General features: G+C 32.7%; 2 protein-coding genes across 2 annotated transcripts; both read left to right on the plus strand.

The window, feature by feature from the left end:
- Positions 1-138: 138 nt before the first annotated feature.
- Positions 139-4,214, plus strand: LOC149492342 (uncharacterized). The gene is made up of 3 exons (XM_089716637.1): positions 139-1,177; positions 1,675-3,639; positions 3,720-4,214. The coding sequence occupies exons 1-3, from the start codon at positions 334-336 to the stop codon at positions 4,100-4,102; spliced, it is 3,192 nt and encodes a 1,063-aa protein (XP_089572763.1). The 5' UTR covers positions 139-333; the 3' UTR covers positions 4,103-4,214.
- A 6,136-nt stretch (positions 4,215-10,350) lies between these two features.
- Positions 10,351-15,197, plus strand: BIN2 (Protein kinase superfamily protein). The gene is made up of 12 exons (XM_089716639.1): positions 10,351-10,615; positions 11,404-11,496; positions 11,645-11,704; positions 11,781-12,053; positions 12,130-12,204; positions 12,290-12,346; positions 13,092-13,232; positions 13,334-13,384; positions 13,467-13,562; positions 13,680-13,763; positions 13,964-14,065; positions 14,577-15,197. Exons 1-12 carry the CDS (start codon positions 10,601-10,603, stop codon positions 14,667-14,669), a joined length of 1,140 nt encoding a protein of 379 aa, XP_089572765.1. The 5' UTR covers positions 10,351-10,600; the 3' UTR covers positions 14,670-15,197.
- Positions 15,198-15,547: the final 350 nt, after the last annotated feature.

A 15,547-nucleotide genomic window follows, 5' to 3' on the forward strand; every position in this document is an offset into this window, starting at 1 on the left:
TCGTCGTATTTCATTAATTTTTTTTAATTATATTTCTGCGCAAGATTTGAAAGTGGTGCCAAGTCAAGCAAGTGCACTCACAAATAAAGAAAGAAAGGAGCCAACTTACAACGAACTTGGCCCCCGGTCTTTGAAAATTTAGTGCAACTAAAAGTAAACTTTTTCAGGCAGCCATATTAGCATGACCTTAATTGGTGCACAATCTTCTTCAAAATCTTTTATTGCTCGGTTTGACAAAAAAAAAAAAAAAATTACATTTATATTGACAAATTCAGTATCTCAAGCCTCACTGGAGAGCAAAGATTGAAGACGTTGAAAAGTCTATTGAGGAAAATGCTCTGGAGGTATCTTGTTCAGCTTATGGTCTTCCATTTCTGTTTCATAGCTGGCATGCTGGCTAAGGCTGCAGTAACAAACTTGAGCACAGATGAATCAGCTCTTCTTGAACTGAAATCTCACTTAACCCTCCAGCCTAACAATTTCTTATTCAAAAACTGGTCAAGCTCTTTCTCAGTCTGCAACTGGGTCGGTATATCATGTGGCACTCGCCATAAACGAGTAACAGCTTTAAACCTTACAAACATGGGTCTCCAAGGCACCATTCCGCCGCATCTTGGAAACCTCTCATTCTTGAAATCCATAACCATAGATGGCAACAGTTTTCATGGTCTTGTACCCAGAGAGCTAATCCGGTTAAGGCGATTGGAAACCATCATCGTGAATGATAATAACTTGAGTGGAGATGTATCACCTTGGCTAGCCAACTTAACTACCTCAGTTCAAGTATTGAGTCTTCAAAATAACAGTTTCTTTGGTGCTATTCCAATGGAGATTGATAACTTAGTATCTCTAAGGATACTTAACTTACAGTATAATCAGATTTCAGGGAAAATACCTTACAGTATCTTCAACATGTCTTCACTGGAAGTTATTGCCTTGACATTCAATAACCTGTCAGGCATTTTACCAGATGACATTGGCTATCGACTTCCAAAACTTGAAGTTCTCTTCTTATCTTCAAATCGGTTGAAAGGCAAAATTCCAGCAACTGTAGGAGAGCTTAGCAATCTTTGGGGCTTATCTTTGTCTCTCAATAGATTCACAGGAATCATTCCAACAACTCTTGGGAATTTAACTCAACTGAAGACATTATTTCTGGGTTCAAATTACCTGACAGGTGCCAATTCTAAACTTATTATAAACTTTTGTTAACTTTTACTATCTAGTTTATATTCATTTTCATTCCAGTCCTAATTTTCTAGGTTAATTATCTGTAGAATTTCATGTTGGAACTAAATTCACCAAGTGATATATCTAGCCTATGTAGTGAAATTGGATTAGAAAATAAATTAAGAGTTTTGGTTTTTGCCTTCCATTTCGTTTCTTCAAAGAAAGCCAAAGTACTTTGGATGTGGAAAATCATGAGTCTATGCGCAAGCTAGTTCTATAAAATCATAGCAAATATTTTAGTTATTGCATTGGAAAATTCTTTGAAACTTCAATAACTATTAATTAGTCATAGTTTGACCACCAAGAGTTCGAGTCCTGAGCATAGAGTGTTAAAATGCAAAGTTAAAAAAAAAAGTTTCTCTGTTTAATTCTAATTATTAAATCGACGAGACTTTTTATTTGAGGCTGTAGACAAGTCCTATCTGAGAATTGGAATGATGACAGGATCAATACCATATGAATTGAGCCACTTACAAGATCTGGAGGATTTGGGCGTATCAGACAACAACTTGAGCGGCTTAGTTCCACCTGCAATCTTCAATCTCTCATCATTAACACTGTTTGACCTTTCAAAGAACCAACTTTCAGGTCATCTTCCATCAAATATAGCCTTTCCAAATCTTCAGTATTTCAGTCTAGCAAATAATAGCTTAAGTGGAAGAATCCCAAGCTCCATCTCCAATTCTTCCAATCTCATTGTACTATATATATTCAATAACTCTTTCTCTGGCCCCATTCCCAATACACTTGGTAATCTAAGAATGCTGCAGAGGCTTGACATTACCTTAAATAATTTGACTGCTGATTTGAGCTCTCTCTCATCCTTAACAACTTGCATGTATTTGGATACTTTATCACTTTCCTTGAACCCACTCAACACTGCCCTTCCAATTTCTATTGGCAACATGTCATCTCTTCAATATTTCATTGCAGCATTTTGCAATATCAGAGGCAGCATGCCAGTCCAAATTGGTAACGTGAACACCATTATACAAATGGAACTTCCTGGGAATGAACTGACTGGTTCCATTCCTTCAACATTAGGAAGACTGAAGCAACTCCAGGGTTTGGGTCTCTCGGGAAACAAGTTAGAAGGTGCTATCCCCAGTGATATCTGCAATTTACAGAATTTGAATTACTTAAAATTAGATGGAAATAGGCTTTCTGGACGGATACCCACATGCTTCCCAAATTTAACTTCTTTAAGAAACCTTTACTTACAGAACAACAATCTAAATTCAACTATACCCTCATCCTTTTGGAGTCTCACATTTTTGTTGGAACTAAACCTGAGGTCAAATTCTGTAAATGGAACTCTCCCATTTGATATTGGGAACTTAAAGGTCCTGACGTTGATGGATTTGTCAAGAAATCAAATATCAGGTGCTATTCCTAGTAGTATTGGCAGTCTCAGAGACTTACAGTATCTTTCCTTAGCAGAAAATAATTTACAGGGGCCCATTCCACAATCATTTGGCAACATGGTCAGCTTGATATCCTTGAATCTATCAGCAAACAATCTCTCAGGAATGATTCCCAAGTCCTTGGAGGCAATTTCGAACCTCAAATCTATCAATCTGTCTTCAAATAGATTGCAGGGAGAAATCCCAACAGGAGGACCTTTTAGAAACTTCTCTGCAGAATCTTTTAAGTCGAACAATGCTTTGTGTGGTTCACCGAGGTTCCAAGTTCCTCCATGCCAAATTACTACTCCTGGAAAATCAAATTCTCTGCTAAAATATATTTTACCAGCAATTGGATTGGTACTTCTGGTAATTGCATTCATTACTATCTTCATCAAAAGGCAAAAGAACTCAAAATCAAGCATAGAAGGAAATAATCACTTGCCTCTGGAACCATGGAGGAGAATTTCCTTCTATGAACTTCAACAAGCAACAGATGGTTTTAACGAGTACAACTTGCTTGGCACAGGGAGTTTTGGGTCCGTGTATAAAGGCTCCCTATCTGATGGGACAAATATTGCTGTTAAGGTTTTCAATATGCAGAAGGAAGGAATATCAAAGAGTTTCGATACAGAATGTGAAGTTATGCGTAACATTCGCCATCGAAACCTTGTCAAAATCATAAGCACTTGCAGCAACATTGATTTTAAAGCCTTAATACTTGAGTACATGCCTAATGGGAGCCTTGAGAAATGGTTATACTCTTACAGCCATTTCTTGGACACACTTCAAAGGCTAAACATAATGATAGATGTTGCATCTGCCATTGAGTACCTACATTACCATTCACCAACTATACTTCACTGTGATTTAAAGCCTAATAACATTCTATTAGATGAAGAAATGGTAGCTCATGTGGGTGATTTTGGCATTGCCAAGCTCTTGGGTGCAGAAAACAGCATGACACAAACCCTGACATTAGCTACCATTGGATATATGGCACCAGGTGATGTTTTACTAAAATTTTCAATTTCAAATTTATGATTTAAACCAATATATAGCTAAAAAGAAACAATTTAAGTGCAGAATATGGACTGGCTGGAATTGTATCTACAAGCGGTGATGTGTATAGCTTTGGCATTCTGTTGATGGAAACATTTACTAGAAAAAAGCCTACTGATGAAATGTTTTCTCAAGATATGAGTATGAAGCAGTGGGTCAAGAGTTCATTTCCTGATGCAGTAACTGAAATTGTGGATTCAAATTTACTGGCTGTAGAGCAAGAAGAGTCTTTGAATGCTGAAATGAACTGTGCATTATCATTATTCAGATTGGCATTGGATTGTTGTGCAGAATTAACTGAAGAGAGGCGAAACATGAAGGATGTGGTTTCAAATCTTCAAAAGATTAAAACTCAATTCTTGAAGGATCTTCAACAGGTGAATCAGGAGAGTGCTTCAACAGTTTGAATGTGAAGACTAAATAAAATCCAATCAAGCACCACATTCAATGGGCTTTGTTGCTCGGTATGTTATGAGGCCCAATAGAACTTAGCCCTCATCCGCAAATGTAATTAAACAACTGCCTTAAAATAATAATAAATTTAATTAAAAAAAATAATGTTTCATAATCTGCTATTGAAAATAAACTAATAGAAACAGTGTCTTAAAGAAATTAAAACACTAAAAACATAATCTGCTATTGAAATAATAGAGGCAATGTCCTAACGAAATTAAAACAGGGGCCGACGTCAGGCTTGCCATTTAGACTAAGCATTATCCAGTAGATTTTTATTCATTTGAAATAATTATTTAACAATAAATGAAATTATTCAATTCTTTACTTTTGAAATTCTAATTCAGTTTTGAAATTTGACTGATTCTACTGTATCCAGCCAGTGTAAAATTTATTTTATTATTGTTTTAAGTGGAACAGATATCCAAAAGTTAAAAATCAAATCAATGTGCGAAACCATTTTTGAAACGTGTCAGCATCCTGATGGTGATAGGAAACTACTGTACGAGCATCTTAGGGATGACCCTGACAATAGAGCTTATCAAGTAATCAGAGTTCAGCAAGACCTGCTAACACACTATCCATCTCTGACTTTGACCCTATACACAAACCCATAAACAAAAAAGCCTGACCTGACCAACCATCAAACATCCTCACCCCACCGACGCAACAACCAACAACAACACCCTATTGCGGTCAAAACAGTAACAGTAAAAAATTGAATAACCTAAATATGGAGAACGGCATTTTGGAAAGTCCAAAACCGGGTCACTCTTTTGACACCATTGGCAGTTTGGGTTCTTTCCACTGATGGGCAACGATGAAAAAAACAGAGAAAGTGACCGAAAGGTGAAAAAATGGTTATTGGCCCAGAATTTTATTTTAGAAAATTTGCCAGGAAAAAGGGTTTTATGCACACCTTTTGTTAAGAGTGGTGAGCTTAGTATAAGCATTTACATATGCTAGTCATTTTCATGGGGTGGATAGCGATATTTACCTTCCGTGGAAAAAGGGTGACAAATGGGTTCCATGGTTTAATTCAGCTTTTCAAATGACCAAACCAATGCTTTGTGTCTCTGTCTTTTTATGCTTACAAGTTCTAACGCATGAGTTTTTAGTCTTTAGCCTCTTCCCTTAGCTAAAAATTAATGGATTCTTGTATAGGACCTGTGGATCAGCGAAACTGAAATTTAATCCATGAACTTATGAAGTTAAGGTTTTTAAATTTAAATAGAAAGATTCATTTGAATATTATCCTGACATGAACGTGAAAATAGTTATGTAAAACCTAACAAAATAAACTATTAAGTCTTTTTATAGTCTTATAGATTTTGAAATATCGATTTAAATTTTGTGAGAATTAGATAAAATTATAAAATATGTGAAGATTCAAACGTTGTGCTAATATAAAAATTATCATAAATTAAAAATTCAAATTCTTTGAATACCAAACAAGAAAATGAAACGAAATTTTCTTCCAAGTATCACATTCCATTTCCATGACGAAAGCAAACCAATTGTATGTAGGCCGTAAGGAATCAAGACTAATTTCGAAAGCATCCAATGGTTATACTCCCAATTTAATTTTGGTTAAATGCATAAATATATTGCTTTACGGGCAATTTTGGTTAAGTTAGTAAATTTTGGTAACGTTACAGGCTGGTCTATTCTAATAATAATAATAATTTTTTGATACTTTGACTTTTTATATATAAATTATGATTTGATGTATGATTATTAAAAAAATGCCAATTCATTAGCGAAAATGGACTAAAATGTATTTTCTTATATAAAATTAGGGATTTATATAAAATTAGGGAGAGTCTTCCCATCACCATCTCACCAAATAAAAAGACATGAACCAACAAACTGAATAATTGTTTCTGTATTTCATCTTTCTCCATGCAAATTGTATGTTCGTAAAACAAAAATGGCGACATGCATAATTCACCCCCATTTTATATGCAAAAAATATATTATGGCACCCAAATTTGAAGAAATTATATTTTGCCTCTAAAATTATGAATTTTAGAAATATTACATATTTTTCTATACTAAGAATAATAGTTTTTCCTTTTTTTTTTTTTTTTTTTGCGCTTTTGAGTTTTATATGCAAAATATTTATTTAGTGTATGGTTATTATATCTTTTGGAACAATAAAAATGTATAAATTCACCTTTATTTGTACATAAAACTCTATGGCACTCTCGATATTTAGTTTAATTCATTGAGTAATTTAACTTATAAAATTATATATATTAAATACTTTTAACTTGTAAATTTTTCTATTCGACATTTCAATTTGTAAACTTAGATCAATTATATATTATTTGAGTCGTTAAAAATGTAAAAATTATTATTCAAAAAATGTTAGTAACTACATGGTAAATCGATATTTTACGTATACAAACTAAAGGCTAGACACTACCATGATATTAAAAAAAAAAAAAAAAAAAAAAAAAACTATGAGCACCTACATTAATTTGTTTATGAAACATCACTTCGATATTTAGAATCTATCAAAATTCATAATTTTTGAGGTACAATAGACCACTTGTAAAGTTTGAGGAGTTACAAGATTTTTTTCATAAAGTATAAGTGCGAATTTATGTATTTAACTATAAATTTTCACATTAACTATCTGATAAACATTTAACAAAAAATGTTTACATTTTTCAACTATCTAATAAATATTTGAACGGTCTAATTTTATATATGTTTGATAGAAAAATTTTACAATATAAAATATTTAGTATGTATAATTTTATAAGTTGAACTATTTAATGTGTGGAAATAAAAGTTGAAAGTATGGTACAATTATTTTTTACTTGAACTTATTTATTAAATAACATTCACATGCATCATATTACAGATAGAGACTATATGCATTTATGTCATATTAACCACCTCCTCTCATGGTCTCATTCACCTCCTCAAATTATAATATATATAGCAAAATATATAAACTTACCACTCAATTTGATTACTTCAATTTTGAGTTTATTTTAACCTTTTAAACATTTTAACTTTTTAAATTATACTTAAAATATTTAAAATTATAAAATTATTTTATTAAATATGTTAATTTATAAAATTAAATAAATCAAAAACTTATTTATATGATTGAAAAACATAAAAAAATTATTATTCTCAAAGTTATAGTAACGACATATTAAATTGATATTTTATATATAAAAATAAAATTTTTAAAAATTATTATTATCAATGTAAAAGGTGTATAATATTATTGAAACTCTTTACAGTAGAAGCCCTCAAAATTGAGAATAATGCAAAATTAAAATAAAAAATTTTAAAAAATATGTATGCACGGTCTTTGTCAGCCATACATATGGTTGAATATATAAAATTCAGTCCATACAAAAAATTTTGTCACATCTCAAAATTTTACAGGGATCTTATTGGGGTCGCAAAGTTATATGAATTTGGTAGCATATGACCTATTATATATATCACACACTCATCATGGCCATGATCATCATGATTATCATGATCATCGTCAAGATCATGATCAATTCTCTCACTCTTGTGGCTACACAATAATTAAGATAATTAATACGTATTAAATAACAAAGAATTATAGGTTTCTACATGGTCAACCTTCTTTGAAGATCGTGGAACAACAGTGTTTAATGTTTGTATATGCTTTCCAAAAAGGTCTATGTAAGGCTTTTTATTTTTATAAAAATATAATATATAAAAAATTTGTGCTAATGATGATGAGGTCTTTGAGAGTTCATTACATTTGATTTTGTTTTTCAAATTTTTTTTTTATTTTGAAAATAAAAACTTTGGCATGCAAATAGCTAATTATTAATATAAAACATTGAATAGGAAAATTACTAACAAACAAAGGTCGACCCATAAATTGGATGGACCTCCAAACCTTATCACAAAGGAGGCAAGCTGGCACCTATATATAGTTGCTGTTGGACCACAAAGCTTGTGCTGGGTCCGTTTAAGTATGTTGTATTTTTATCATTATGGAGGTTTTTATTTTTCTCTTTATCTCTTCTATTTTTTTTTTTCTAAGAGAAAGAAAAAAAAATATAATCCCACCATAATAACTTTATTTGCGACAAATAATTTGAAAATCATTAGAAGCAACCAACTATTCCACTTAATTTTTGAGTTGCACATGTTCAAATCTTCAATTTATAAAAATTATTCGCAAAATTCGTATATTTTTACCACTTAATTTTCTATTTATACGCAGTAAAAATACATATGATTAAGATTACAATTTTAGAATTTATCTCTTAAAATTCTATTAAATCACCATTTTTTTATTATACAAGTTATGATCAATTAGCCATTGTGATGTTGCCATGATTTTAGAATTTTATATTTAATTTTTTTGTACTTGTAAAATTCTAATTTAATCTTGTACAATGGACAAATCATAATTAGTATACACTGTATTTTTAGGTGTTATGGGACGAAAATTTATTAGTTATGTTTAAATATAAATGTCTATCCTTAGGGGAAAAAGTTTAACGACCCTCGAAAATTAATAAATTGACTAAAATTTCTCATTGTTTTGGTCAAAATTTAACGTAAAAAGAAAAGAATTCAATATCAAAAAAATAAAACTCATTCATGACTTTTCTTTTTTTTTTTTTTTTCCTTTTATGTAAAAATTCAAGTAAGTAATGGAAAAGTGATAAGTATTTATAAACTAAAAAAATTGACAAATATAACAAACAGAAATTTAAAAATAAAATTCTTTTATATGACTAGTTACATAAATCACCTTTGTATTTTTCACGAAAAAATATAGCACGTTAAACTTTATGAGAAAAATATATTTCTCCGCACTAATAAAAATAATTTTTAAAATTTTTATTTTTTATATGCAAAATATAATTTTGAAATAATAAATTTACATTTTCAATTATGCATAGGTACTTAATTGATCTAATTGTATAAGTTAAAATGTTTAATGAATTAGAATAAAATTTAAAAATGCCATAAAATTTTCCATTAAATATATAAAGATAAATTTATGTATTTTACTATTTTTTTATCCATCAGGGATTTAATAGTCCGAAAATAATATTCGGACGACACGACATAAATAACATTTTTATTGACTCATCAAATTAGTGAAAACTCTTATAATCGATAGGACTGCAGCTTGAAATCTTCTAATTTCTATTATTTTTATGTTAATACATTCAATTTGGAGAAGGAGCTTAATTTTTTTATTAAATTGCACTAATTGCATAAAATGTGCAATTATATTTATCCTGTAAAGTTTTAATTGGGGCATTTAAAGTGAAACTGAATTGATTCACCAAATATAATGCATGCACACGGAATATAATTTTAGTTTTCTCCAATTAATTATATACTTCCTTCGTTTTATATATGTAAACTCTTTTTTTTTTTTTTTTTTTGTTTTGTCTCCAAACATAATTTTATTTTCCTTTTCTAAAATATTATTTATTATTTAATTTTTTAATGTGCCTCTATATGATATACATTTATATTTTTTCTATTTGTATACCATCATTTAATATTGTAGAGAAATATTTTAGAAAAAAATTAAATAAAAATAAAGTTTAACTATATTAATTAAATTTTTTAATCTATATAAAGATCAATCGGCGAATATATGGGATAAAGGGAGTACTTAATAATGGAGATAATGCTAGTTGTAACTGTATTGTGCAAATGATATTTTTTGGTTAATAAATTTGATCAATTTCATCCAAATTAAATTTGTGTTGCTACATGTAATATTCACTTGCATAAAATCGAAATTACTAATTAGTTTCATTTATTTAATATGGCTATATTTGAAGTTTGTTTCATGCATTTTTATGGCTTAAAAACAATTACATCCGATGAATGAAATTTAAGTGATTATTAATTTATTTTTAAAAATTCAGAACGGTGATTATTAATTTATTATAAATTATGTTTTTTTAGCTCAAGTTTTTTTAATTTGTTTTATTATATTAAAAAAAGGCAAAAACGTTATTTTGACAAACGGTAACGGCACGGAGCGAGAGAGAGAGGAAACAGCGGGCATAGCAGGCAAATGATATCCAGTCCAATAATTTTGACGTCGGCAACGTCCAAAATTCAAATCCTAATATCGAAATTATATGGAAAACTAGAGGTCAATATGGTAAACAGAAAAACAAAAAAGAGGCGAGGAGAACGGAAAGTAGAGAGAGATAGAAAGAAAAGGAAGGAAGAGAGAGAAAGGAAAGAGGAGAGAGAAGACCAAACCAAGAAAACTCTCAAAAAGAAAAAGAAGAGGGGAGAGCTGGAATCACATGGGCTTGTTCTTGTTCTTGTCTCTCTCTTTCTCTCGCTCTATCTCTTTGTGTTCTGGGTCCTCCTCTCTCTCCTTCTCTATCGCCACCATGATCTCTCAATCTGACTAAGATAATTAACGACTCTTTCTCTCTCTGTCTCTAACCATGGCTGATGATAAGGTAATTTTTTTCCTCTGATTTTGGACCTCATTTCTATTTTTTTCCGACAATATTCGTGCATTTTCCTTGGAAAATTTGGACACCTGCGAAGGACAGTTTCATTTTTTTTTTATGTCATTTTGGGGTTGATTTTGGAAGAGGTCGTCGGAATAAGTTAGTTTAGTGGCATTTTTTTTTGCCTTCAATTTTTTAGATTTAGAAATTTGGTTTATCTTGTCGCAGCCCATTTTTTCTCAGCTGTCGACTGATTTTTTTTTTTTTTTAAATCCTGTGTTGTTTCGTACGCTAAGATGTGCTTTGGTCTACCTGTTCTTAGGATCTGTTTTTTTTTTTTTTTTTTTTTTTTTTTTTTTTTTTTTTCTCCTGGATTTTCCCACCTGCACAACATATTTTTTTCCCCTTGCGTAACTGGTTCTGTTACCGGCGATCTTGCTTGTTGAGCTGCCAGAAAAATCTTAAGAATATATTTTCTAGTATTTTTTTCATGTTTCGATCTGAGATCTCTCGTTATATGGCGCAGCCTTTACGCTCATAGAGCGCAATTGTGCTTCGTTGTGTAAATCCTGATCTCTGCTTTGAGTATGCGGATCTCATCTCTGAGATTGGGTTTGATCAATTTTTTTAGATCATTACTACCGTTACATTCTATTTGGGCTATACTTTTATTAATTCCTTTTTCAGCTTATTCTGTAGTTTGGTGGTAATTACCCTGCTACCTATCCTACAAGTTTTGCTGTTCTAAATTCTCTCGATTCTCAACTCAAAGTAAATCTCCATGAATTTTGCAGGAAATGTCTGCTCGTGTTGTTGATGGTAACGATCCGGTCACTGGTCACATCATTTCCACCACTATAGGAGGTAAAAATGGAGAACCTAAACAGGTAACCATTTCAACATGAGTCTTTTTTTTTTTCTTTGTGGCTTTTCTCTTTGCATCTGTAAATGCTGTTGAGACAGGTTATTCTGCCCAAATTTTGGAGCCTCAGTAGCTGACTAAGGTTTATTTTATTGATGCCTTGCTTCTTGTAGACTATCAGTTACATGGCAGAGCGTGTTGTGGGTACTGGGTCATTTGGTATTGTTTTTCAGGTATGCAGTTATATTATCTGTTAACTAATTGCTCACTCTATTCTATAAACATGAGCAAATACTTATTTTCCTTCAGGCGAAATGTTTGGAAACTGGGGAGACTGTGGCGATAAAGAAGGTTTTGCAGGACAAAAGATACAAGAACCGTGAACTGCAGCTAATGCGTGTGATGGATCATCCTAATGTGATATCTTTGAAGCATTGTTTCTTTTCCACAACAAATAACAATGAACTCTTTCTGAATTTGGTCATGGAATATGTACCTGAAAGCATGTATCGTGTTCTGAAGCATTACAGCAATGCAAAACAAACAATGCCACTCATCTATGTGAAACTTTACATGTACCAGGTATTGAGAAATTGCTTGTCTAAGGTGGATTTGTTGTCTCATTACTTTTTGATATTAACCATGAGACATCTTACAGATCTTCAGGGGACTGGCATATATACACACTGTTCCAGGAGTCTGCCATCGTGATTTGAAGCCTCAAAATATTTTGGTATGAGATTTAGTTTTTTTTTTTCCTCTTTACCCCCCTGCCATTTCCTGTCTCAAAATCTAACCTCATTCTTGGCTGTATGCAGGTTGATCCCCTTACTCACCAAGTTAAGTTGTGTGATTTTGGAAGCGCAAAAGTGTTGGTATGTCGATTGCCATTCGTATTAGGCTATTGGCTTTTCTTCTTAGCTTGTCTCGATGTAACTTTGAAGCTAATTTGATAAATTCTATCAACCTAGTTCTTCTGAAAGGGATACCATTATGCCAATTAGGTGATATTGATCATCCACCTTTACTTTGTATGAAGTTTTTGAATCTACAAAATGAAGTTTCTCTGTAATGCGGTTGATGCATGATTATTCATAAATTGAATACTCAAGCAAATAATCTTCCTGATTTTGATGCATCATGGTTATCTTTGCTTGCTCTTTCTTTCTATCCTGTGGTTATATAGTCAACAGTCTCTACAACATATGATATTTTGGATGAGAACATGGATGTTCCTAGCATGGTAAAAGTAGTGTTGCTGTGGTTTCCTCTTTTTATTTTTCCCTTATGCCTTAACTCCTCTCTTTCAATCTCTAACGCAATTTTTTTCTTCTCCAAAATGGAAAATTGCCTTGTGACTGGGTGGTTCTTCGAAAGTTGGATAGGGCAAATAGTTTGACTATAGAACCACGTGTAGCTGTGCGAGTGCATGGTTACGGAAAAGTTTCAAGTGCATTGTTTTTGATAGTCGAATTGATTTGTTATTGACAACATGCAATCATAGTATCAGGTTCCTTTTTAGTAGAATGTGGTTGTGCTAGTTGATCTGATCCAGAATTTTTGCTTCTTCTATTTACATTTGATGCTTGACTGATTGACTATGAATGCACTTGTGCTCAGGTCAAAGGGGAAGCTAATATATCATACATCTGTTCTCGGTTTTATCGGGCTCCAGAGCTTATTTTTGGTGCTACAGAATATACAACCTCAATTGATATATGGTCTGCTGGTTGTGTCCTTGCTGAACTTCTTCTTGGCCAGGTTAACACATCATATCATTTTAAGATTGTTCTGACACGATGTTTAAATTCTTTAGTATAAATATGTTGTGCAGACTGTTGATGATTAAGCATTGTTTACAGCCTTTGTTTCCTGGAGAAAATGCTGTGGACCAGCTTGTAGAGATTATTAAGGTATAGTATGTATATTGATTATTAAATTTATGCAGTGCATGTTATTGTGAAGCATTTGTTTTTCTTACATGCTGTATTACAGGTCCTTGGCACTCCAACCCGAGAAGAAATTCGCTGTATGAACCCAAATTACACTGATTTTAGGTTTCCACAGATAAAAGCACACCCTTGGCACAAGGTTGGTCTTCTTGTTAGCGTCTTTGTTTGTGCTTTGGATGCGTTAGGAGTAGGTTCTTAAAGATAGAAATTTTGTTTATGAGCAGATTGTCATTTACATAGCTTTGTTTTGGTTTAGGTGTTCCATAAAAGGATGCCCCCAGAAGCAATTGATCTTGCCTCACGTCTGCTGCAATACTCACCAAGTCTACGATGCACAGCAGTGAGTTTAAGTTACTTCATTGTCTTATCTATTTTGACTCGCAGAGATGTTAATGCGTTCAGCATCCATGATTGGTTGATCTTGCTCATACACAATTCCACCTTGCACTCTAATTTTTAGTTTGGATTATTTCTAAATTTATTTTTTCTCAAAGTATGTCCAACATTCCTTTTTTAACAAGAATTTAACTTTGCTCACAGCTGGAAGCATGTGCGCATCCTTTCTTTGATGAGCTCCGAGAACTAAACGCTCGCCTACCAAATGGTCGCCCATTACCACCTCTCTTCAACTTTAAACAGGAAGTATGTTGGAAAGCTTTCTGAAGTTAATTTCTTTGTTATTTGGTGTGAAGCAATGTTTACCATTAGCAAAATGACAGATGGTTATGGTCATTTTGGCATGTTATCCATGAGTGTTGAGTATGTAGTAGCCAAATAGCTCTGATGTAATTGCATATATCACAATGTAACCTCGCCTACCAAATGGTCGCCCATTACCACCTCTCTTCAACTTTAAACAGGAAGTATGTTGGAAAGCTTTCTGAAGTTAATTTCTTTGTTATTTGGTGTGAAGCAATGTTTACCATTAGCAAAATGACAGATGGTTATGGTCATTTTGGCATGTTATCCATGAGTGTTGAGTATGTAGTAGCCAAATAGCTCTGATGTAATTGCATATATCACAATGTAACATGGATGTTTTTGAGCTTGATGATTGCTTTATGGTTTTGCTTTGCAATTTGCTATATTTTGTGGCCATAATTTACTAACGTAATTTCTTATCATTCTCTCAATTGTTGCTGTTTGCTTGCAGTTAAATGGGGCTTCTCCTGAGCTTATTAACAAGCTGATACCAGATCATGTGAAAAGGCAAATGGCAAACTTTTTGCACCTGGCTGGGACATAATTTAATACAAGTGGTGATAGGATTGATATCAGCCAGTTGTTCTATTGATACGAAGGAGTACCATCTTTTGTGTTTGATCATCAAGCGTTGAGCACTTAGCAGCAACAGCTCTTGCTCTATCAAGACACGTACAGGATCAGGCGGCTATAGATGGCTGCACCTTCTTGATGTTTTATTCTCCACGTTTTCTCATATCCTATCTTCTTTCCTTTCTTGAAATGCCTTTTTGTTTATGTACATGTTTGATAGTAAAAATAGCCTGAGATGGACTTATCAGATAGTTGCTAGCAGAGGTACAAAGCTTGAGAAAGTGTTATCTGTAGCTAGGAAGAAGGCCCCAAATAGAATGGCCCAAAGAAAAAGGAGTGGGGCATGTTGTTGGATGTTGGTTTTGGTTTACTTGCTGTGTTGTTTTTGTACTAGTCTTTTTTTTTTGGTGACTTGTGGTGGCTGACTTTTAAAAAGCAGACAATTGTCATCCCTGGCTGTTTGTGCAAAGTAATGCTATTGGGTTCTCTTGTAGTACCAGCTCACTCCTTTCTCTTTCCTTTTATTTTGTTATCTGTTTCTTAATGGCCTTTCATAGTTTGTCCTATTGATATATAGTATTTTTTTCTCAAAGATTTGCCACCTGCCCTAGTTCGAAGTGTTGGGTTGGGTAAAACCCTTTTCTGTATTTTATTAATTTTTAGTGGGTGTATATCTCAATTATCATTGTGGTTTTTGGGAAGAAAACGGCGGCGTTTGAGAGTAGTGTAATACAATTTTGTCCAATGAACCGGCAACAACAATCTTCCCGCCGCTTGGCGAGTACTCCCAGTCGAGGCTTTTCGATGCCGTTGATCGGTCCTGCTGTTGGGTTAAATAAAGGTGAATCA

The sequence above is a fragment of the Jatropha curcas genome, chromosome 11, assembly GCF_041381405.1.
Source record: "Jatropha curcas cultivar XTBG-Jc1 chromosome 11, XTBG_Jcur_1.0, whole genome shotgun sequence".
NCBI lineage: Eukaryota > Viridiplantae > Streptophyta > Magnoliopsida > Malpighiales > Euphorbiaceae > Jatropha > Jatropha curcas.

Bases quoted from the DNA above. Each gene is read 5' to 3' on its own strand.
- LOC149492342 (XM_089716637.1), top strand. From the start codon at position 334: ATGCTCTGGAGGTATCTTGTTCAGCTTATGGTCTTCCATTTCTGTTTC. The intron at 1,178-1,674 runs GTGCCAATTCTA...GAATGATGACAG, and splicing joins GGGTTCAAATTACCTGACAG to GATCAATACCATATGAATTG. The intron at 3,640-3,719 runs GTGATGTTTTAC...ATTTAAGTGCAG, and splicing joins CATTGGATATATGGCACCAG to AATATGGACTGGCTGGAATT.
- BIN2 (XM_089716639.1), top strand. The intron at 11,497-11,644 runs GTAACCATTTCA...TGCTTCTTGTAG, and splicing joins AAAATGGAGAACCTAAACAG to ACTATCAGTTACATGGCAGA. The intron at 13,764-13,963 runs GTGAGTTTAAGT...CTTTGCTCACAG, and splicing joins CAAGTCTACGATGCACAGCA to CTGGAAGCATGTGCGCATCC.